The following is a 24,982-nucleotide window of genomic DNA, read 5'->3' on the forward strand; positions in this document are numbered from 1 at the left end:
GGAAAACACACACATGGCCCCAAATACTAAGTTAGTATTATGTTAGTGGAATACTAATGAGAGGCTGGAATGAAGAAGTAAAAGGAACAAAAGAGGATGACGTTTGAGATGCAGAAAAAGGCAAAAATGGCTGTAAAAATAGATTAAAAATTAAAAATAAATCTACTTTAAATAAGAGGTCAGATTTGTCTTTGTTACTTAAAAAAGTTTCAGGTCATAATCCTGATATTTACATAACTCAATCTCGCTAACCTGGTAGAGATGCATTATTCTTAACAAAAAAAAGCTCTCTACATAGCTTATGCACAAGTCAGAAGTTCTTTCACTATTTCCTTCCTCTATGATTAGTTCAATAGGTGCAGGCAAATTTTCTTTTACTTTTCAAAAGGGATGAATATAGCCTAGTGAAACTAACATAATATGCGCAAACATCTGTAGGGAAATTACTCACAGAATGCAAAAGATGACAACTGCTTCGATCACGTTAACATTACAGCCATTCTTTAGGAGCAATACACCATTGTTGGAAGTTAGTTAAGAAAGATATTATGTAGCAGTATAGTTACTGTATCTTTGTTACATGGCCTTTTATCACTTCTTACTCTGTTTTGTGATGACATAATTTATTATTTTAACTTTTATACTAGGTAGTTCTTGTTCTTCACATTGGAGTCCCAGAATACCCAACTGAACATTTAAAAACTACAAGACATCATAGTATGTAACAATATAAAGACATGAAAACCAAGGTTTCCATACATACAACTATAATCACATGCATATGACTTTTGACTTATTGTACAATGTACGACCAAAGTCTATGTTGTAAGCAATTTTATAAGACAATTTTACTGAAGAGACAAAAATATTGACAATTTCTCTTCATTCAGTATACAATTTTTCTTCAGTCAGTATATCGCTGACTAATATAAAAGAATCATGTTTTTAACGGGCAAAAGATTCCTTAATAATAAGAATTCTCCTCCTGCTGAAAACAGTGAATGGAACTTTACTTAATTCACAGTGAGTGAAGGAGACTGGTAGTTATTCTACCTGCAGTTTACTTAAACTCAACACTGTTATATTATCAGCATATTTTGATTTTTTAATCCTACTTTCGGACAAGTTCAATGATGATACAAAGAATGGCATCATGAATGCTTTATGGTTATGAATATTGATGATGAAAAAACTGATGGTGATTTGTTTGAATGCTCAATGCTCTTGTGGATGTGAACAATAATTAGTAATTATTCTTAAATGGAACTAAAATTTAGTGGGTACTATATGAAATATATGTTTGTATGCACTATCTATAAAAGTAGGTGAGAAATGTAACATACTTCTGTGCTGAATTACGACAATTTTCGTTAATACAATGGTTGTGTTTCCTTTGTCTGGCAACCCTCATAAGAACACACTTTAATATTCAATATAACTTCAGAGGTTAGATTATGTTAGGTTACGGTATGTTACTTTAGTTTCCATCTCATAAACATTCACTGTTTTGAGTCTCCATTATTAAACTCGTTTTTTAATCATGTCGGTAATCATGAATACTGAAGCTATATGATGAAAGAGTAATGGAACAGAGAAAAATTCTCTCCGGCGCCGGGATTTGAACCCGGGTTTTCAGCTCTACGTGCTGATGCTTTATCCACTAAGCCACACCGGATACAACCCCAGCGTCGAACAGAATCGTCTCAGATTAAGCTCCAACTTTTGGATTCCCTCTAGTGGCCGCCCTCTGCACTATGTCATAGATGTCTATGAACGTAGGACCAAAGTCCACACATGTGCTGAGGTGCACTTGTTATGAGTGACTAGTTGGCCGGGATCCGACGGAATAAGCACCGTCTTAAATCACGAAGTGATTTACGCATATCATATATATTATTTTAATGTACCGAAGTACATATGATATTTCCATGCAGATATTCTGCGTCATCATACGATGAAAGAGTAATGGAACGGAGAAAAATTCTCTCCTGTGCCGGGATTTGAACCCGGGTTTTCAGCTCTACATGCTGATGCTTTATCCACTAAGCCAGACCGGATACAACCCCAGCGTCGAACAGAATCGTCTCAGATTAAGCTCCAACTCTTGGGTTCCCTCTAGTGGCCGCCCTCTGCACTACGTCATAGATGTCTATGAACGTAGGACCGAAGTCCACACATGTGCTGAGGTGCACTCGTTATGAGTGACTAGTTGGCCGTGATCCGATGGAATAAGTGCCGTCTTAAATCACGAAGTGATTTATGCATATCATATATATATATATATATATATATATATATATATATATATATATATATATATTATTCTAATGTACTAGTCACTCATAACGAGTGCACCTCAGCACATGTGTGGACTTTGGTCCTATGTTCATAGACATCTATGACGTAGTGCAGAGGGCGGCCACTAGAGGGAACCCAAGAGTTGGAGCTTAATCTGAGGCGATTCTGTTTGACGCCGGGGTTGTATCCGGTGTGGCTTAGTGGATAAAGCATCAGCACGTAGAGCTGAAAACCCGGGTTCAAATCCCGGCGCCGGAGAGAATTTTTCTCCATTCCATTACTCTTTCATCGTATGATGACGCAGAATATCTGCATGGAAATATCATATGTACTTCGGTACATTAAAATAATATACTGAAGCTATAGTTGATTTCAGAACGAATAATGTGATAAATCAGTTGCAGAAGCATCTGACTTTTACAGTATCTCTTGCTACTACAATTTTCTATAAATTAAAGGACACTATTTACAGTTTACAAGCAGTGAACATGGTCCCCTGCTTACTATAGTAACAAATTTCATGATGGTGTATCGCTCTTTATAAAAATAGTAAGGCCAAGTAATGCGTTTTCACTGTGAAGTCTATAAATAGGTAGGAGGAGTTAAAGAGCAAGTATCAAATGATAACGTACTGCTCAAAGTGAATATCTTCTCTACAGATGCCTCGCAATAAGCTGCATTTATTTCATCAGGCCCCATTCATACATCTTAAAAATGTAGATAATTTAGCCTTACTTTACCTTCATGTAGTAACATATACAGTTGTATAGACTACCTACGCCACTTTTTCAAACAATGCTATTTTTTCTTGGACAGATTTGCTGACTAGCAATAAATACAACCAATTTATTTTTTAGAAATACAACTCTACCAGAGAGATGTATTTGTGAAGTCGTTTCTGAGGCCATGGAAAATTAATTCGCAGAAATTCAACAATAAGATGCAGTAGCTTGTCACAAACTGGAACTGATACACAGACAACCCTTATTCAGCTCCCATTCCTACTAACATTAACTTCTAAGCAGTGTTTAGTTTGTAGAAAAAGAGGATTTTACTCTTACAAACTTGTGCACATTTAATAAGAAACAAATGTAGGCACCAGACACTTTTGCATTAAAAGCATTTTATAATGTAACTCCCAAATAGATGTCAGAGATGTGGTGTCTCAGTACTAATCAACATTCAACAGAACTTAGTATTACAGTATTTATAGTATCAAAAATATATTCAATATGTTTTTCTATGTCATACTGCATGACAAACCCAAGCAATCTCAGTGGCTACTAAACATGCACAACATACAAAAATTTCATGATAACTGAAAATGGTTCGATAAAACGAAGTAATGTTCTCCTGTTTTCTGTGTAGACGATTTTTTTATAGTATAGTGATATTTTGAATTAATAGAGAAACAGAAGAACTCCAAGTATTTCTTCACCACAAATCACACTTACATTCGCCAGAATTCGAACCTGGTTCTCCAGTGTAGAAAGGTGACACTCCAACTGTTCAGTTAAGACTAATATGTGTAGTACAGTTAGCATACTGAATATTAAACTGAAAATCTGAGTTCAAGTCCAAATTGGCATAAGCTGAGAGGTTAAATTTCTTGTGGAGTTTTTCCCTGTTAACACAGGAGATATTGTGCGTTATTCGCGATCGCCTAGGCTATGATGATGGCTAATCTTAGTTTAAGATCTGTTTATATTTAACTATATTCCTGATAAATGCTGTTTAAATTTACTCAATGTACACTTCCACTCCATCGCTTACTTCATTGTTTGGTTGGATTCAATCACAGTAATAGTGTTGTTCTCTACAGAGAATCAATGAATCAATGAGGGCAAGACTCATCTCAAGGGGTCACTATACTGAAATTACTAACTTCCATATTTGTAAAGCTAAATTCACAAGACGTTTAACACTAGTGTAGCTGGTTAATAACACATTTACAAAATTTCATTCCTCTATGACAAATGGTTTGCATTTTATTAATATCTTAATGAAATATTGCATCACTGGGTAATAAGTCCCTTGCGCCACAATTTACGTTATTTTTAACTGATATTCACCTATATAATTCTTTATATACATTGGAACAAACATTATTATTGGGTTTCTCTACACAATGAATCGGTAAATAACTAGAAATTTTTTATGGTTATTAATATTTTTATTTTTTATTCTTTTATAATAAAAAAATTCTAGTAATTTACTGATTAATTTTACAGCAAAATCCTATAGTATATCCATATAAGTGAATATCAGTTAAGAATAATGTAAACTGTGAAGCAAGGGACTTTTTATATAAAGTGATTCAATATTTTAATAAAGTATTATAAAATGCAAACCACTTATCACAGGTGGATGAAATGTTGTACATTTGTCATTAATAACTACATATACCAGTGATCAAAATTTGATGAATCTAGCTTCATAAATATGGAAGTTATTTATTTCACTATCGTGAATCCTTTACAATATGGAACTTGGAAATTTCAGTATAGTGGCCCATTAACATTTATGTGAGCTCCTAGCCTGAAGGCAACTTGTCTCATTTCATTCACACTTAAGGGACTTCTGTAAATTTTGCAGAGAAAAAACTGAAAAAGCCATCAACTAGCATGAACATTAAATGGGTACACAATTAAGCCAGTCAATACATTTGTCTGTAACAACATAGATAGCAACTATCACCGCACCCCATAACAGTCTTCATCCAGTTACAGAGCCCAGAAAGGAAAGTAGCAATCAGCATTCAGTAAAGAGCTTTCAAATAGTATTTTGCTATAATGTGTTTCATTCAGTGTCGTGTATTTTTCTCCTTGTTTGGAATTTATCTAAGGGTGTACATCAACACAAGTGAAAAGCTTAATAACATTTACAACAGGGAAAAGGTGCCTATCTCCACTGGGAATCCTACTCAAGAAACAACACCCCCTCCTCCAGGAAGAAGTCTTACTTAAAAATGACGAAGACAAATATTATACAGAGTGCGTCAGAAAGAACGGATGGATTTCACATGGCAAGAAAATTGTAAAGATTCATCAAATCAAAAATTTATTGTTATCAACATATTCACCAATACATGCAGTTTATTTATGTAAAACAACATTATCCATATGATGGTCCTTGGCTTTCAATACAGGCATCGAGGCGTTTTCTGATTTTCGCCATCACTTTCACAGTCATAGCTAGTGCAATTGTCACGATTTCTTCACGAATCGCTGTCTTCAGTTCGTCCAGTGTATGTGATCGATGTTTACAAACTTACGCCTTCAAATGGTCCCAAAGAACGAAGTCGCAGGGCGCGAGATCTTACCGTAGCCTCGGACAATCTCAGTGCAATAGAATTTCGTCCAGGTGAATTCTTCTTTAATGTTGAACCTGTGATACGAAATGAAGCCACCCACCGCAAAATTGTATTCCGAGTTGGAATCCTAGCGTGACATCCGATATCGAAATGAGTCCTGAGTGGCGATCACAGACTCTTCATTTTTCAAAAATGTCTCTAAGATGAAAGCACGTTGTACACCAGACCAACACCATATTCTCAACTGAAACTGCATTCTATGGCTGACCCAACAGTCGTGGTCCCCCTCACTATATCTCTCTCCTCGTTGCGTATCGATAGTTTGAAATTCATCCGTTCTTTCTGACGCACCCTTTATTATATTTTAGTAAAGCTGTTTAATTATTTTTTATGTTTGTGGCAGCAATTGAAATGTTAATTCCTGAAAGTCTGATTTATGAGTTTTCTGGGTATTTGTAATTTTACTGTCAAAACATTATCTTTAACTATTAAAATTATCAATACTACTATTAACTATCAACGAACATTTGTAACAAATGAACATTTTTACCACTGTTAACAACAGTTGATAACTGATAATGAATTGCAGGTGTCTACACGCTGATAATAATTTGTAAATTTTTATTTTTGGTTTTTACAAGGTGAATTTTTGCTCATGACACCATTATTTTGTTTCCTTTGCAGTGACGTAGGTGTGCGACTTTTGGTGAATTTGTGATATTCCTGTGACACATGCTGTCTCCCGAGAAAATTCAGGAAATTAAACCCAGTAGCATTGCAAAGCTGGTATCACATTGTGGTCTACTTGATTTCCAGTTTATGGGTCATTTGTGCCTAAATACTGTAGTAGTATACACCCTTGATGAAGAAGAAGATATTCCTGTGATAGTGAAAGGTTTGGAGAGTCAGTTGGCAGCTGAATACAAAAATGGAAGCATACAACCCTGAACACAAGGCAATTATTGTCAAACAGTATTCCATTAGTAGCAATTTTATTATTACTATCAAACATTTCAATGTGTAAAACTTACTTCGATGAATTTTAAGAAGATAATACATTGTTTTTTAGAGCACCATTTCGATGCAACTGTATCTTATCCAATGATAGACACTATTTCTTCAGAGTTCAAGAACTGTTTACAGGGCATGAAGGCTATTGGAGCAACACACGATTTACAACCACAATTAAATTGGGAAGAGAGCAGAAGATGATTTTTGCAAAAGATTTTCTGAAGATACATCTCCATCATTTTAATCTCAAGTGTTTTCCATCAGAACTTTCTTTAAAGACGAGCTTGAAAAAATGAAGAATGTTAAAGCATTGGCTGATTTGTTTATAATAGACAATGCTTCACTAACTTTTTGATCTATACACAGTATGTTTCATTTACTTAACAGTAACTGTACCGAAGGTGGAATGATCATTTTCGAAACTGTCTAAATAGCTTACGGGGTAAGATTGTCCAACTGGTTTAGTTTTGCTGTCCATTAAAAATGAAAGAGCTCAAAAAACAAATTTTAGCAAACATCAATTAATGATTTTGCATCAGCAAAAACAAGTGACAAATATTTCAAATTTTAATCACCATACAAACAATTTAATGAAGTTCCTCTATTATCTGAAGGACTTAGAATACCCAGTGTTCATAAATTCATTTTTTAATTTAATCAGTTTATTGTACTACAATAAATATCTAGAATATTATGTACCCAAATTTATGTCAATTTAGTTAGGTACCAACCTATGTTTATTATATAGAAATATACTTTCCATTAAGGTGTGCTTACTTTTATTTCATATAGGGGACCCCAATAGATCACAGTACAGCACTAATAGAAATGACACTGGCTGGTTGCCTGAAGAAAGCTCCACTTCATTTGAGCAAATGTATGAGTCGATTATGTCAGCATGGAAATCATTACCCACTAATATGGTCATAAAAATTTCAAGGTGAAGTTCAATTCTAACGCAATGGATGAAGTGAAGACAACGCAGTCTGGTGTCAATGAGTTCAATAGCCCAAGAAAACTGATAAATGATGATAAACAATACAAGCATGCAAAAACGAAGGTACCAGTAATAAAAAATATTTTCAATAAATAAAATATGTGTTTTAAGATTTCCAGTATAAGCAGCACACGAATTATACTCAATTTTCTGGAAAAAATGCAGCTTATACCAGTGGCGGACGGTGGGTTTGAAAGTTGACGAAGCCAAGACATGACTGATGAGAGTTTGCATTACATGTATTAAAAATATAAGGCCTGTCACGTTCCTCATTACCAAGCGCAGAATTTATAGGTTTTAAGAAATTAAAATTAATTTTCCAATCTATGTTCTAGTACTTTTTTAGAACTTTAAATCTTATGTTTAGGAATTCATATGATTTATGGGGAAAAGAAATAAAAAATAAACAACATACTGTTAATATATTACAGTACTCTTAGAGTTACATTCAAATATTCATTATTATAGGCCTAACAATATAAATCTAAAAAGTAGCCAGCTGATCCACGTGATGATGATGGAATGTTTTATGGAACTATTTACCAATATTAATACATATTAATAGTCTGTTATGCAAATCAAGATTTCAGGTAAAACTCCCTGTAAAGTTGATTTGAATAATTTCGAGGGAAAAATTGTTCCGGAGCCGGGTATCGAACCCGGGACCTTTGGTTTAACGTACCAATGCTCTACCACTGAGCTACCCGGGAACTCTAACCGACACCGATTCAATTTTTCCCTCTATATCCACAGACCTCAAAGTGGGCTGACAACCGTCAAGCAACCAACTTCGAGTGCACACTAACTCCGTGTGACTTAAATTGTGGTTTTCTGTTAACGAACAGTGATGTGTATTATGCAAATCAAGATTTCAGGTAAAACTCCCTATAAAGTTGATTTGAATAATTTCGAGGGAAAAATTGTTCCGGAGCCGGGTATCGAACCCGGGACCTTTGGTTTAACTTACCAACACTCTACCACTGAGCTACCTGGGAACTCTAACCGACACCGATTCAATTTTTCCCTCTATATCCACAGACCTCAAAGTGGGCTGACAACCGTCAAGCAACCAACTTCGAGTGCACACTAACTCCGTGTGACTTAAATTGTGGTTTTCTGTTAACGAACAGTTCCACCAATAAGCACACATATATATATATATATATATATATATATATATATACACACACACACACACACACACACAGTATATATTCCTACTTTCCCTTCATTGTTAAGCAACAGAATGTAACCTGAGAGGAACAACTTAAATTCCTTGCCTGCAAATTAAACACTGCTTAAAAGTGTTCCCTCCACCCCTTAGCTTTATATAAATACTACCACAGGTAATCTTTAAAAAATAACAGTCTTAACTGTTACTGTATCACAGTTCTTCATAAAAATAACAGTAATAGGCTTAGTCCGAAAGCTAAATACTATACTAACCACGTTCTAACATTTGTAATAATGTCTTTTTTTTGTTTAAAAACATCGTTGTACAGTTGCTGAAACATATCGTCACTTCAATAAGTATCAGAAAAGTATCAGCAGACTCGAAATACTGATTTCCTGATACTGCACCCTGGTATAACAATAGCACCATGACACACGAACAACCTGTGAACTCAGTTGGGCCCCGCGTTGTCCCAGTTCGAGAGGGCCTTGAAGTCCACGCTCTCAAACCTCCATTTTTGTGTAAGTGATGAGGAATCACATGCTGAGACATAAAGCATTTGTCTTCCTGGATCAGAATCCAAGCATCTCGGATTGCCACCATGGACCAGCCATTGTTGCTCCTATTTATAACAAGCAACAGCTATTATCTGTTCAATACACAACACACTATTCTCTTGAAGCAATAGAGAGAATTACTGATTCCATAAGAGTACATTTCGTATAGGAGTACTGAATTCACCTAAATGCTTACTGTGCACCAGAGAAGAGGACATGGAGATGGAGCACCTGGCTGCACCTGGCTAATTGTGAAACTCTTAGGACATTTGTGGGCCTTCCATCAAAATATTGGGAAGCAAGAAGGATGATGACTTCATTGTTAAATCCAGAGAAAAAAAACACACACACACACACACACACACACACACACACACACACACACACACACACACACACACACACACACACACACACACACACACACACACACACACACACACACACACACACACACACACACACACACACACACACACACACACACACACACACACACACACACACACACACACACACACACACACACACACACACACACACACACACACACACACACACACACACACACACACACACACACACACACACACACACACACACACACACACACACACACACACACACACACACACACACACACACACACACACACACACACACACACACACACACACACACACACACACACACACACACACACACACACACACACACACACACACACACACACACACACACACACACACACACACACACACACACACACACACACACACACACACACACACACACACACACACACACACACACACACACACACACACACACACACACACACACACACACACACACACACACACACACACACACACACACACACACACACACACACACACACACACACACACACACACACACACACACACACACACACACACACACACACACACACACACACACACACACACACACACACACACACACACACACACACACACACACACACACACACACACACACACACACACACACACACACACACACACACACACACACACACACACACACACACACACACACACACACACACACACACACACACACACACACACACACACACACACACACACACACACACACACACACACACACACACACACACACACACACACACACACACACACACACACACACACACACACACACACACACACACACACACACACACACACACACACACACACACACACACACACACACACACACACACACACACACACACACACACACACACACACACACACACACACACACACACACACACACACACACACACACACACACACACACACACACACACACACACACACACACACACACACACACACACACACACACACACACACACACACACACACACACACACACACACACACACACACACACACACACACACACACACACACACACACACACACACACACACACACACACACACACACACACACACACACACACACACACACACACACACACACACACACACACACACACACACACACACACACACACACACACACACACACACACACACACACACACACACACACACACACACACACACACACACACACACACACACACACACACACACACACACACACACACACACACACACACACACACACACACACACACACACACACACACACACACACACACACACACACACACACACACACACACACACACACACACACACACACACACACACACACACACACACACACACACACACACACACACACACACACACACACACACACACACACACACACACACACACACACACACACACACACACACACACACACACACACACACACACACACACACACACACACACACACACACACACACACACACACACACACACACACACACACACACACACACACACACACACACACACACACACACACACACACACACACACACACACACACACACACACACACACACACACACACACACACACACACACACACACACACACACACACACACACACACACACACACACACACACACACACACACACACACACACACACACACACACACACACACACACACACACACACACACACACACACACACACACACACACACACACACACACACACACACACACACACACACACACACACACACACACACACACACACACACACACACACACACACACACACACACACACACACACACACACACACACTTCAAAAGAAATGAGATCTATGCGAATGGTATAAAAATTACGTTCTTACTTCACTACTCCAGTAAAACCCCTATGTAACAGACTGATATAATCCAGACAATGTTACAAAATGTGCTGTAAGGATGAAAGGTTCGATATTTTCATTAAAATTTTCATATACAGTAAAATTCAATTTTAATGTTCCCATTTTTCAAGGAATGATTTCAAAAGTCTCAGAAGAATTACCATAAAAACAATAGAACTTATTTCCACATTCGAGAAACCCCACTTTAAAGAAAATCCTACTTTCAATGGATTTGATATTTTGAATAAATTTTGGAATACACAATCCGTTTTATCGAAATTCCAAAACTGTTATACGCATCTGTAGTCTATTCCTATACGAGTTATGGTCACAACAGTGTGGTAGTAGCAGCAGTACATTGCAGTTAACAGTGTGCATTGATATCTCGATTAAAAGTAGGTAGGTATCTTTTTTTTTTTATCCAATGCCACCAGGTTGTCTTTTCGTCTTCTCTTCTGGCCGTGGCTTAGTTGTAACCCACTTCTGAGGTTGGGGCACCTGGAAGGCGGAGTTACATTACCCCGCTGATGTGATAGGATGATTATGATAATGTGGTGCCAGGAGAGGTCTTAAATCTAAACTTAACCTAACTTCCAGACCATGGACGAACACAGGAATAATCCCCTTTAAGGAAAAATTCCTGTGCTCTAACCGGGAATCGAACCCGGGACCTCATGAACTATAGCCAGAAGCTCTGATCACTAGACCATGAGGCTGGCCACCTTCTACAATATTTATAGCGCATTACTGACCTACAATACCAAACCTAATATCTGATGATCAACAGTATCGAAACTAACATAGGTATCTAATGCTCTTGATTTCACAATAGAGTTAGTTATTTTCTCTCTTGCTTCACAGTATTTAAATGTAAGACTTTCATTTTGTTTAAGTTCTTCACAGCGTGTTAAATGATTTATATCCATTTCTTCTTCTTCAAAATACAATTCATAATTTGAAGTAGACAGGATGTCAGTTCTACATAAATGTTTACCGAGACAATCATGAGCAGTAAAGAGCCTGAACATGGCTACAGCAAGCTTTTCTAGTAGATTTTTTCCAATGAGAATTTACTGTAGCATTTAAGATTTAGATATTGTAATTATTTTTTATTTTACCCCTTACTGCATAGGACAGCTTTGTACACACTGGTTGAATATTCAAATAACTTAACTAGTTCTCTCTTTCTCAACTGATGTCACATATGGTCAAATCCAGTTATTCTTCCAGTTATCTGTCCCAGTATGCAGTTTGAAATATGATATTCTTATATTATAAGTTATATGAATATAAAACCTCTATGTGCCATATCTGTCCCAGTATGCGGAAAATGGTTAATTTTTATAGCTTGTTTTATGGAATAATATGAAAAATTATAATTTTCTTTTTGTTTCATTTTAGAACCTTTCTTTGCCAGAATGTTATTTTCGCTTATACCAAAACGTGCAGGAAACCAATGAAGAACTATAATTTTATTTAAATTTTGAATTTCTTTAATCACTAAATAGATTTCTTTTATTTATTTATTTTTTTTCATTTTAGATTGATTTGCTGATACTACTGATTGTATTGTGGCTCTAGAATCACATAATATGTCTATATTCTTCCAATGATGAATCCAAAGAAATAAATTTTGAAAGAATGTATAAACAGCTTCAACTCCTCCAACAAAATTACTGGTACTTTTCCCCACATTCTTATAGAAGGAAAAGAAAAGTAAGTCAGTAGAAATGCCATATGTTTGCATACGGAAATTGTAAATTTTATTAGAGTATTCAAAAATATGTGTGATTTTGTGACAGTATCATATTATATGTTTAAGGGAGTTAACTGTTAAGTGTGTGCTTGCTAAAATTAAATTTAATGGGTATTAAGAATATGTAAATATACAGTGCATGAGAAATAAGGTTGTGATTGACACTGCCTGGGCAAACATGCATGCATGGAGGCTTGGCATCACTTTGCCCAATCACAATTTATAACTCTTTATGTAAGGGATCAAACACTCAGCATTGTCGAAGTTCGTATCAGATCATAAGCCTGTATTCCATGTCCAATTCAAAATGCAGTGCAATGTACTCTGGTTTGTTCACAGTTAAGCGACATAATACAATAACTGACTCAGTTTTATATACAGGGTGAAAGGGAATCTATTACATTAATTCGCAGAGGTAATAGATGAAGTCATGCGAACAACTTTGTCAAATAAGTTTTTTGATACGTCCAATAGTTTGGAGAGTACGAAATGTAACAAGTTGCAACACTGTAACGCACCAGACTCAAACAACCCTCCCCACATGAAGGATTCTAGGGCACAATAAGCCTTGGGCTAGCCTATGAGTCCCTTCTCCACATAAAAACAAAAAATAATAATATACACGTCAGTGACATTATTAACTAATCAAGGTGAGATCAGAGGCCAAATTAAAAAAAAAAAATTAATTTGGTTTTTGTTTCAGTGAAACAAGCATCGAGGGACTTCCGCCGACTTCTGACTTCTGTTGCATTCAAATAATTATAAAATACGGTAATTTGGTCCAAGGAGCATCTGTTTTTGGTGCAAAGATAATTCGTTTGCCGTGTTTCTTAATTGAAATTAACCTAAGTGGGTCGGTGTCTATTCCAAAATCGGCAGAAGTCACTCAACACTCGTTTAACCTTTGTTTCAAATAATAATTTGGAATTTTCTGTGCAATTTGGTATAATAATTTATTGAAAAAATTTGAATTGTAAGTGCTTTTAAATATGTAATACGTTTTATGTGTCAAACTACTATTTTTTTTTTCATCGATACTACTGCATACAAATATAAATATATCTAAAATTATTTGATAAGGAAAGGTTGTGGTTTGGAGTTTCTGAAGCTGAATGATTGTTTCGTAAATTGGCGGTATTGTTGAAAACTGTAATGGCTATCTTTATTGTGAATTTACAAAACAAGTTTAATATTCTGTGTTTTTTTGAAAATTTATGTTTTCTAACATTTACACTACCGGTCAAAAGTTTTCGATCACCTATAAAAAAACTATATACTTTATTTCAATGTACAAACACATTGGAAAAGCTAAATAGATCAACAAAATAAATATTTTCTCTCTCTAGCATTATGATATGATAGAATATTCAAAACGAAATCCCTGTTTTAACCACAAATCCATAGTTGTGATAGGTGATCGAAAACTGATCGAAAACTTTTGACCGGTAATGTACTTTGTCACTCTTTTTTATCAGGAGTTTTTTCTCTCTTTTGTATGGAAAAAACACCCAAAAGTTTCCATTGCAGCCCGTGGCTTATTGTGCTTACCACTCCTATTCTGTGAATGATTGGGTAGCTTGTACAAGTACAGCACTGTGAGGCTGAGCTCTTGCACAAGGTCAGCATGCTGCACTGTGAACTTAATTTGGGCTTTAAAAATTTCCAACTGGTGTACCTTTTTATCAGAAATTAAGATAGATAGAAGCATGAAATTTTTACAGCTTATTTTTAGTATTACATTGATTGTTGAGGTCTAGTTTCAGGTCATTTGCTTAAAAACTTTGTTGTGCATTCATATTAATGCAATTTCATTTTTCTTAAAAAGTAGTAGAAAGTCATAACTTATTATTTTCACAAAGTTCACTATTTAAACAAGAGCTCAGCACTTTTAAGATAACAAAGAATCAGTTTAAAATATTCACAGAGATATCTGTAACACTTTCTGTGATAAGGGTACTTAAAGATGGTGAATTTAACACTGGTAATACAAGGTCTCCAGTGGCGGCTCCTGCGTATTTCTTAAGAGGAGGAAAGAAGGTAACAGGACGAAATGACACCTTCTTGAATGAAACATGCTACAAATTAGCCAACATGCACACATGTAAGACTTGGTAGTGTTGGAGTTGGCCTTCCCTTCTGTATAGCAATAATCTGGTCTTGTAAACTGAGTTTCCTAAATTTTCCATAAAATATAATGTTTTCACTTCCATTCATTGTTGAATAATTGCAAAAATTAACAATTACAAGGAAATTCAACTCGTAGCATTTTTCGAGCACATTACAGCATCACACATGTTGGAAGAGACTATAACAACTAACACGTAATCGGAACCACGGAAATGGGAATGGGAAATAATCCGAGGAAAGCGAGAACACTGCACCCACCCACGTGGTCTGTGTTGCCACATGTACATTTTACAAGTTCAGTATCACATGCTTTTGAAGAATATTAGTTCTTGTAAAGTCATATATTATTGTTCAAAGTTGCCGGTGCCCAAATTTTTATGTTAAAAATAATGTAGTTTGGAGTACCTACTTACTTTCAATTTCAAATATATTTGTACAAAACTGGCAACTTGGCTGTTGCCCTGTCTAGTACACAATGAATGGAAGTGAATTTCAGGGGCCAAAAAGATCTGCGATACTAACGTATAACTACTTCCTCTTTATATATATATATATATATATATATATATATATATATATATATATATATAAACACGACTTTAACTTTCAAATATCCTTGAAAGTTTCAAACCATGAATAGTAGCCTATATAAAGTGCAATGAATAAAATTTTTGATTTATAACTAAAAAAAAACGTTTATATGGTGTCTTTCATAGCGTTGCGTTAAAACTGTTTTATTGTGCCTCCTCCTAGATGTGTTATAGTCTGGTTGAATGCAGCATCATTAGATGGCAGCGGTAGCGAGCTTGCTGCACGACCAGTCGGTTTCTATTTCCCGCCCATGCGCTGATTCAGAGGAGGATCTCCTCCCTCCCCGTTCATTTACTCGCTTTAAAACTCTGCTTCTTTCTCTGGCCGCTAGTGCGCTGTTGTCTATGTTTGTTAACGCAGTGAAGGAGGAATGGATTGGCTTTCCTCCACACAAACAATCTCGCATCTTTCTCACAGTTTTCTAGCAGCACATGAGCGCTCATCGTTTAAAATTCGATCAACCGAGATTTTCTTATAGCTGTGAACTTAAAAATGATCGAATCTTCCTTGAATTTCAAGGCACATATTTTATTTGGTATTTACTTTCAAAATAAGAAAAATGTGAGGAGGACGTTCCTCCCTTCCCTCCCCCGAGGAACCGCCACTGAAGGTCTCTAATCTTACCTTAATGGATAGATAAATAAGTGAACTAACAAAGTAAAGAACAGAGGAAGGACTGAAGGAACTAATTAATATATAAACAAGTAGCTTGATGATCAGTCAGTTGGTAACAAATTTGGTTATGGTCATTCCAACCCTCATGGATTCTATCAGTCTGGCAGTTAAAAGAATTCTGTGTATGAGACAGAAGTATCTCTTAACACCGAATTCGTTACCTACAATCATGCGTTCATGGTTGAAAATGATGACTGATAGAGCTACATTTGATGTGGGCAAGAAATGAGACCAGTAAATTTTTCGTGGAACTCTAGCAGTCAATAAAGAAATTAATGGAAAAATATATGAAGGGTTCACAACCAGAGTGGACCAAGTCCTTCTGGAATAATTTTGAGAAATTGAGTCTTAAAAGTACTTGACTCATGCTTAGCAACCTTCACTTTCCATAGGAAATGCTGCCCTCTGTGGAGTAACAAATGAGTTATTGACTTAGTTTGTTAAGGCAATGAATAAATCTAAGTTTTCTTCATCTGAGATTGTATTAATCCACAAACTGACCACTGGTAGACTTGGTCCACTCTGGTTGTGAGCCCCTCATATATGACAGAAAGAAGTGAATGAGGAATTTGAAAAAGGGACCAAGTCCATATTTTTTGTAAATTGAGTTTATGCCCGTTTCTGGCTCTCCATACACTCTTCTTGGATTTCAGCATTAAAAGGAACGAAGTCCTTTAGAATGTACACATTTAAATTGTGTATCAACATGTTTGGACTGTTATATATCCAGATCCATACAAAAGGTTTTTTGTCGTTTTCTTCAAATTTACTTTTCCAGACTTCGTCCCTTTTGAAAATTCTGATTCAATTATAAAATAGAATTCAAAGGCACAATTAGCTCACCGGATTGTATCGCCACAGCTGATTTCCCTGCATGCCATGACCAGGGAATAAGTTCACTGCAGCCTTGTTCTGTACATCTGACACGTCCCAACACATGGTGCGGCCCTTGGGACGTATGTCTTTGTGCCATGTCAGTATGAAATTCTGTGCAAAACAACCACATCACATTTTCAATGCTCTATTACCATTTACCACTCTGTCATCACCTCAATGTCTCTGAATATTGTCAGTCTTTTAAATGAGACATTACACAACAATTACAATTACTGAAATTTGATTGTTTTAGTCCTTGGCCCACAGTTTTTAAGTTTCAACAAAATTTCTTTCACTGTCTTACTCCTAAAAGAACACAGAATAAGATGCGAAAACAGTTTTTCTCTATCTTATCCCATTAAGGAACGAAGCCATTTCATTTTTTGAAAATTTCAAACATAAAAAAATAATTTAAGATCTTGGAGCTTTAAATTAACTTTCTGAGCAATAAGACATTGTTTGTTAGCTACATTAATCAGCTCTATTTTGGTGCAAGAATGATGAAAATATCTCAATTCAAAGTGCACTTTGTGTTAACATTAGTGTTGTAAAATGCTGTAACACTGAACATGCTGAACTGAATCATCTACATCCTAAGTGTATGAAAAATTGTGTAAAACCAAATACACAGCTTCCTGCCTATGAAAAATAATACAGTCAAACTCTGCCACCAAATTCGAATTGTTATGACACGAAATATAAAGAAAATTAAAAATAAGGGTAGATGAGTGCCTGAAAAAAGTAAAGTTATACCTACAGATGATATATTATCATTTTCATTTTAAAATTGAGAATGTTACTGATACATTTACAAAGAGTTTTGACATACCTGTTCTCCCGAGGATCTTCGGTTGTCCTTAATACAATCTTTCAGTCCAATTCGCTCATCAGCTTTCTTATGTTCGGAGTCTACACACAATTCTGGTGCTGCCACACTTCGAATCTGAAAATACACACAAAGTAAATATAACTTCTACAAATATGTAAATATAAGGACGGAGATTAAAACTTTGTACAAATGCTGGTGCACTATCCTTTGAATTATTCATTGCTTGCTATCAAAATTGTAAATAGAACATTTTCACATACATGAGGTAATAAAGATTTTGAATATGACTGTAAAAAATCATATTTTTACAATGCCTGCAGAGATAACTTATATGACATGAAGAATAAAAGAAGAGCATTCTGTTAGGTTTATTTTAGGTCACGTGTGTGGATGCATAGTGCATATATATTTGTGCTGTATTTTAAGCATATTTGTGTATTACATTCAATGTAGATAAACAGAAGTTTTAAGTAATTCTCTAAAATACTCTCTGTATTAAACAATTGTTCTGATCTTTTTTATCTCTATAAGACACAGAAGTTCAGGGAGACTCTTAAAAAGAAAGGATAGTAACAGCAATCCTATAGATCACCAAAGAACAGGAAGAAAAAGATATTGTGACAGCGACGTGAGATTCGAACTCACGACCAGCGTCCCGCAAGAGAGCAGGTCGCGCGTGAGTCGACACGGGCTCCACGGAGCACTGGGGGACGGCGCGCAGCGGGGAGAGGAGAGAGGAGGTTGCGACACACTGTTCTGCGGCAGAGAGGGGAAAGTAAAGCAGCTGGTGACTGAGGAGAAAGATCCAGAGAAGTCTGGATATCCGTTATCTTCTAGGCATCTGTCGACCGGCCGCGAACTCTCGAGAAACTATGGCTTAGTTATAAATACAACGCGCAAGTGAACGCGAGTCATTCAGTCAGTCAGTAAGGCAGTGTTGTTAAAGTCAGCGGAGAGCAAGCCAGACAGTCTTGTGTAGCAGTGAAGCCAGCTTCGAGACCAGAGCACGACTTAAGTTGTGTCTGTAACTGTGGAGCCAGAAGCCCGGAGTTCGATTCGAGTGCAGTGGACCGCAGTTGGGGGACCTGAGTTCGAAGTTCAGCGGATCGTCTCTGAAGGTCTGGGGTTCGAGATTCTGTGAACGCAAGTGACTGAGCTGGAAGAACTAGCCAAGACAAACGAGCTGTGAACTGAGAACTGACAGTTCTGTGTTGTAAATAGTGCTTTGTGAATATTAGTTAAGATTAACAATTCATTGTTGTTCGTAATAGTCCAAGTAAATTGTCATTGTCGTTTGTGGAGTGCAATAACAAACGCTGTGTTACTGTGCGGAGAGCAAATCCCATTGTTGACGGGAGTGAAATTAAATTGTAGAGAGTGAAGAGTTATTGTTGTAAGACTAAAACTACATTATTGTTTTGAATTTTAAAAAGTTACAATATTTTGATCTACTCTGAAGCAACTACGTAGCCAAACGTTGGGCCTACTGTATGCTATGAGCAACCCACACCCAAGTCTAGCTCAGGTTGACATATTTGACGCCTCACAACTTGTACAGGGCTTCTACTCAGACTATGAGCACTTTGTAACATTCCGTAAACATACATTCATAATTGTTTGTATTACAATTCTAAATGAATATATTATACATCTAGATTGTTTGGCCAAACACCTGCATAGAATTGGACAGTCCCCTAACTGCCCACTGTGCAACTCAAACCAAGAAATGGATTCGGAACACCTCAAAATCTGTACTTCAGTGGCTGACCATGATAATACTTACTTACTGGCTTTTACGGAACCCGGAGGTTCATTACCGCCCTCACATAAGCCTGCCATTGGTCCTATCCTGAGCAAGATTAATCCATTCTCTAACATCATATCCCACCTCCCTCAAATCCATTTTAATATTATCCTCCCATCTACGTCTCGGTCTCCCTAAAAGTCTATTTCCCTCTGGCCTCCCAAGTAACACTCTATAAGCATTTCTGGATTCGCCCATATGTGCTACATGCCCTGACCATCTCAAACGTCTGGATTTAATGTTCCTAATTATGTCAGGTGAAGAATACAATCTACGAGGGAGCGCTGATACCATTGATTGTATATGCAGCCCCTGTATGTAGCTAGTCTGTTGCTCGATTTATTGTAACCCAAAAACTGTCTAGCGAGTCTCGTAATTCCTCTCTCATATTTTTTTACCAGAAGACGAAAGTAGTCCAATTTTCGAAAAACATTCATTTCTTCTTTCACCAGTAATACGGAAAGTTCAATCCAAACCCTTCTTGAAGACATGCCCTATACAATAAATGCTTAAGTAAACCCATTCTACCTTCAAAAAATGTCCACAGCCTTGCAAACTCATTACAAACACACCTTGAAAGAGAGCTCGTACTGTTCTCCTCCCCAGATTTCAAGTCCTTCGTCATAGCCTTCTAATTCCCTACTGATCGCAAACAACCCTCCTGCCATCACAGGGCTCCTGCAAAACAAACAACAAAGGCTTCTTTGTACCCAAGTCAAACAAAGTAATAATAGTTCTTATTCGATGACTAGTACTTAAATGAACATTTTAACCCAACTGTCTCTGAGTTACCAGTACGTTGTCTGTGGTGCATTATATGAAAGTTTTTCTACATTGCACTAAGGCCTTTTCCAAGAAAAATAATGCTTTACAATTAAACCTGCTTGGAAGTAATTCAATCATTAAAAAATAGTTATTTACGTACCTAGGATAGAAAGTGATACTTTTGTGTACAAGTGAGATGTTTATGGATGAGGCATTAGCCAAGTCCGGAATTTTGAAACAAGTGCACGAAAGACACTTTCGCACTAGTTACATACAATAGTTTGTTTCATAATGGTTAATATTATAATAATATTAGATGAGTCTACCGACACGGAAGTTCATCTCAGACTAAAATTTATCTTACCCCTCTATACTAATTGGTGATATAGCTATGGCACATGATAAGGTCACAGATCATGTCTTGCCTCCTCTTGATGACTTACAACTACAGTAAAACCCTGATAAGACACTGTTCAAGGGACCAGGTGTAAAACGTGTATTAACAGAGACCACATATTAGGCGGGTATACTAATTTTGACTTATATACAGTATCTATTAGTATTTTTCCTTGCTGAAATACATGATTCATGAAAGGTAATACAGTATTACTCCATTATGTAATTACTGTACTCTACGTCAAATATGTACTGTACTTAATTCTTTCGAAAAAAAAAAAACATTTATGGTTGTTTGCCATGTGCATGTTCTCCAAGTCCTCGTGTTTACCACACTTCCGTTTCTGCAATTACATCCTCCCAACGTCGCTGCTGTAGTAATTGAGTAGCGATTTTTTATTATCGTTCTTAATGTCGATGATGGAATTCCTAATGAATCAGAGAGTTGTTTCTGAGTAAGAGTACTGTTCTCATCGTACTTTCGTAAGATTTCCAATTTTTCCGACACAGAAAGGGCTTTTGGTTTAACACTCATTGTAATCACATTCACAGGCACTTCAATACACAAAAGGACAACAAACTGCCCAGCAAAAATTTCCAGAATTTTATTACGGCCGAGTGAGGAATGTTTGAGAGAGAGGGTTAGCAAGAGGTTGAGGTATTGTAAATGTATGTAGGCTTTAACCATGCAGATAAGGAATCGAATAAGAGAGTGTAACAAGAGGGTGGGGTATACTAATGTATGAAGTATGAAGGTTTAAATGCGCAGGTAAAGGGTCGAATACCAATACTTTTCAGGTTAATGGCACCAGTGAGTTCAATGACAAAGATGTTTCATTGCTGTTACAGTACATTGCTGAAAATTACATCGAAAATATTCCACAAAAACGGTGTATTATGCAGGACTTGAGCGCAACAAACGGGGTATTTTATAAAGGTGTTACATATGAAATGTGCAGGAACAGACAAAAAAAAAGCGTAATAAGCAGGTGTGTCTTATCGAGGTTTTACTGTACTACCACACTACTACCACTACCACCACTATAAATACCACCACCACTACCAACACTGCTATCATCATCATCATCATCATCATCATCATCATCATCATCATCATCATCATCATCATCACCACCATTTCGTCACCATTTTAAAACATAGAAAGCCTGTACTACTGAATTGAATTTACTGGAGGGGGGCACTATGGCCCAGCACTGCGACCTGTTAAGGTCTATTGCACTAATCCTCAAGCTAGGCACATTCCCAAACCCACACCGGCTGACTACACTGTCAAGCAGGCAACCACCCTCGTCCCAAGGCCAGCCCCCCCCCCGTGCATCGCCAGCTGGTGATTAGGGAATACTATGGAATGATGATGAAATGGAGACGGAATGATGTAAATGCCTAATATGGGGAAAAAGGGAGAACCCCGAAAAAAACCCCAACTGCGACCTTGTCCGCCACAAGTGTCATTATGGATTTTTAAAATGAAAAATCTGACCCGGACTCGAATCCGGGCTGCCTGCGTGACAGGTCAGAGGTCTGACCACTCAACCACCCCTTATATTATCATCCTTGTCTGCAGGTTGAAATTCGGCATAAAAATGCATGGATGAAAAAATATGGAAGCATGTTCTTTCTTCATTCATGTATACAACTGCTCGAGAACTGGCATGCAAGAAGACTGCAATTCATACTCACGCTGTATTCTAAAACATCATTACATAGGGTCGTATTCATAGACGAGACTTTGGACCAAAGTTGACTTTGGAAAGTACAAAGTCACCATTTTCCTATTCACAGTCGACACTTTGAGGAAAGTAAACTTCAATCATGACTTTACTTCGAAGTCGCCGAAAATCTAGACTTTGACTTTCGTTCGTGGACAAAAGAAAAATGACTGATATTTGGGAAATTAATGAATTTGCCGAGCATATTGAAGACATCTAGGAGATTATTAAAGCTGCTCATGTTCCTTAGCATATTATTATAGATTATAAATTCAAATAAAGGTACAGATTTGATAAACAGACAGTATTAAATATCCTTGTCATGTTTCAACTTTATTGATGAATAATCAAAGAGGATTATCTGTTCCACCAATAAATAATACAACTTATTTCATCACGATTTTACGCTATAGATAAGGCCTAATAGCTTAATATTGATTCTTACTATTTAATTCTATAGAGGATAGGTTATACAGTTGGAAATGCAGTTAATTTATAATCCTTGCAGTCGTCATAATAATGTTTTCTACATATTGATTTCAAATAATTTTTAAGTAGTTTATGCAGACATGCAGGGAATAACTCTGTCAACTGTACGCAGGATAATATGTCTCTTTCATAGTCTGTCATTGGCGGAATCTTATTTTCCATATCTTCACAACAAAATTATTTTACAATGAAATAATTTCCTTAATATGAAACTAACGTAACTACAATAGATGTTTTATTCACAACAAAATTCTTAACAGGCAATACAATTTCAGATAAACTATACCATCATGTTCTGTAGTTATGAACTGTGTTTTATACAAGACTGTTCGAACTCAGTTACGATTTTTTGTGGCCAGGTAGAAGAACAAATTATTATCGATTGGTGTAAAGCCCTAAAAATGTTAATTTTTGTACTTACGTTAGTTTCACAATAAGCCCTCGAATAATATTATTCTTATGTAAAAGCTGCAAGAACTATTAACAATAACTTAACATGTACCGATGTTCAATTGTTTCATTGATTTGCGACTCAAAAGATGGCTTTGATTGTTGCAATGCCTACTCTATTTCAACCACTGCCTGCTGGATCACATCCTTTGGCTGTGTAACTGCCTGATCATTCCTCTTCCTTAGCATTGAGTTTTGCGTGGACATTATTGTCCAGTTTCGACACTAGAGCGCAGCAAGTAACTGCCATTGAATTGGCTGTACTAAATGTGTAGAATTAATTATACTGTCTTATTTGACATCTTAGAAGTAATTACAGTGTTTGTAAATTATTGTTTATTAATGATATAATTTTCTTCTTTAAAATACATTGGAAGAAAGGAACATTCTGTTTGAAATACATTTAATTTTGTGAGATATAAAACTTGGTTTCCTGAAATAACAATATTAATTATAATATATTTGCAATGGTGTCCTGTAGGAATTCGTAATCTGAAAGTTAGAATTTATAAAACAGTTATATTACCGGTTCTTCTATATGGCTGTGAAACTTGGACTCTCACTCTGAGAGAGGAACATAGGTTAAGGGTGTTTGAGAATAAGGTGCTTAGGAAAATATTTGGGGCTAAGCGGGATGAAGTTACAGGAGAATGGAGAAAGTTACACAACACAGAACTGCACGCATTGTATTCTTCACCTGACATAATTAGGAACTTGAAATCTAGACGTTTGAGATGGGCAGGGCATGTAGCACGTATGGGCGAATCCAGAAATGCATATAGAGTGTTAGTTGGGAGACCG

General features: G+C 36.8%; 1 protein-coding gene and 1 long non-coding RNA gene across 2 annotated transcripts in view; one reads left to right on the forward strand and one right to left on the reverse strand.

The window, feature by feature from the left end:
- LOC138705195 (uncharacterized) overlaps positions 1-6,792 on the forward strand; it is a 166,454-nt gene extending 159,662 nt beyond the window's left edge. The window contains exon 3 of the long non-coding RNA XR_011333656.1: positions 6,296-6,792. This is a non-coding gene — a long non-coding RNA (uncharacterized lncRNA). The remainder of the gene's footprint in view (positions 1-6,295) is intronic.
- A 2,059-nt stretch (positions 6,793-8,851) lies between these two features.
- On the reverse strand, positions 8,852-21,033 carry LOC138704345 (putative polypeptide N-acetylgalactosaminyltransferase 10). The gene is made up of 4 exons (XM_069832187.1): positions 20,924-21,033; positions 18,548-18,661; positions 17,686-17,829; positions 8,852-9,415 (listed from the first exon to the last, which is right to left on the reverse strand). Exons 1-4 carry the CDS (start codon positions 21,017-21,019, stop codon positions 9,245-9,247), a joined length of 525 nt encoding a protein of 174 aa, XP_069688288.1. The 5' UTR covers positions 21,020-21,033; the 3' UTR covers positions 8,852-9,244.
- Between the last annotated feature and the right edge of the window lie 3,949 nt (positions 21,034-24,982).

The sequence above is a fragment of the Periplaneta americana genome, chromosome 8 (assembly GCF_040183065.1).
Source record: "Periplaneta americana isolate PAMFEO1 chromosome 8, P.americana_PAMFEO1_priV1, whole genome shotgun sequence".
Classification (NCBI taxonomy): domain Eukaryota; kingdom Metazoa; phylum Arthropoda; class Insecta; order Blattodea; family Blattidae; genus Periplaneta; species Periplaneta americana.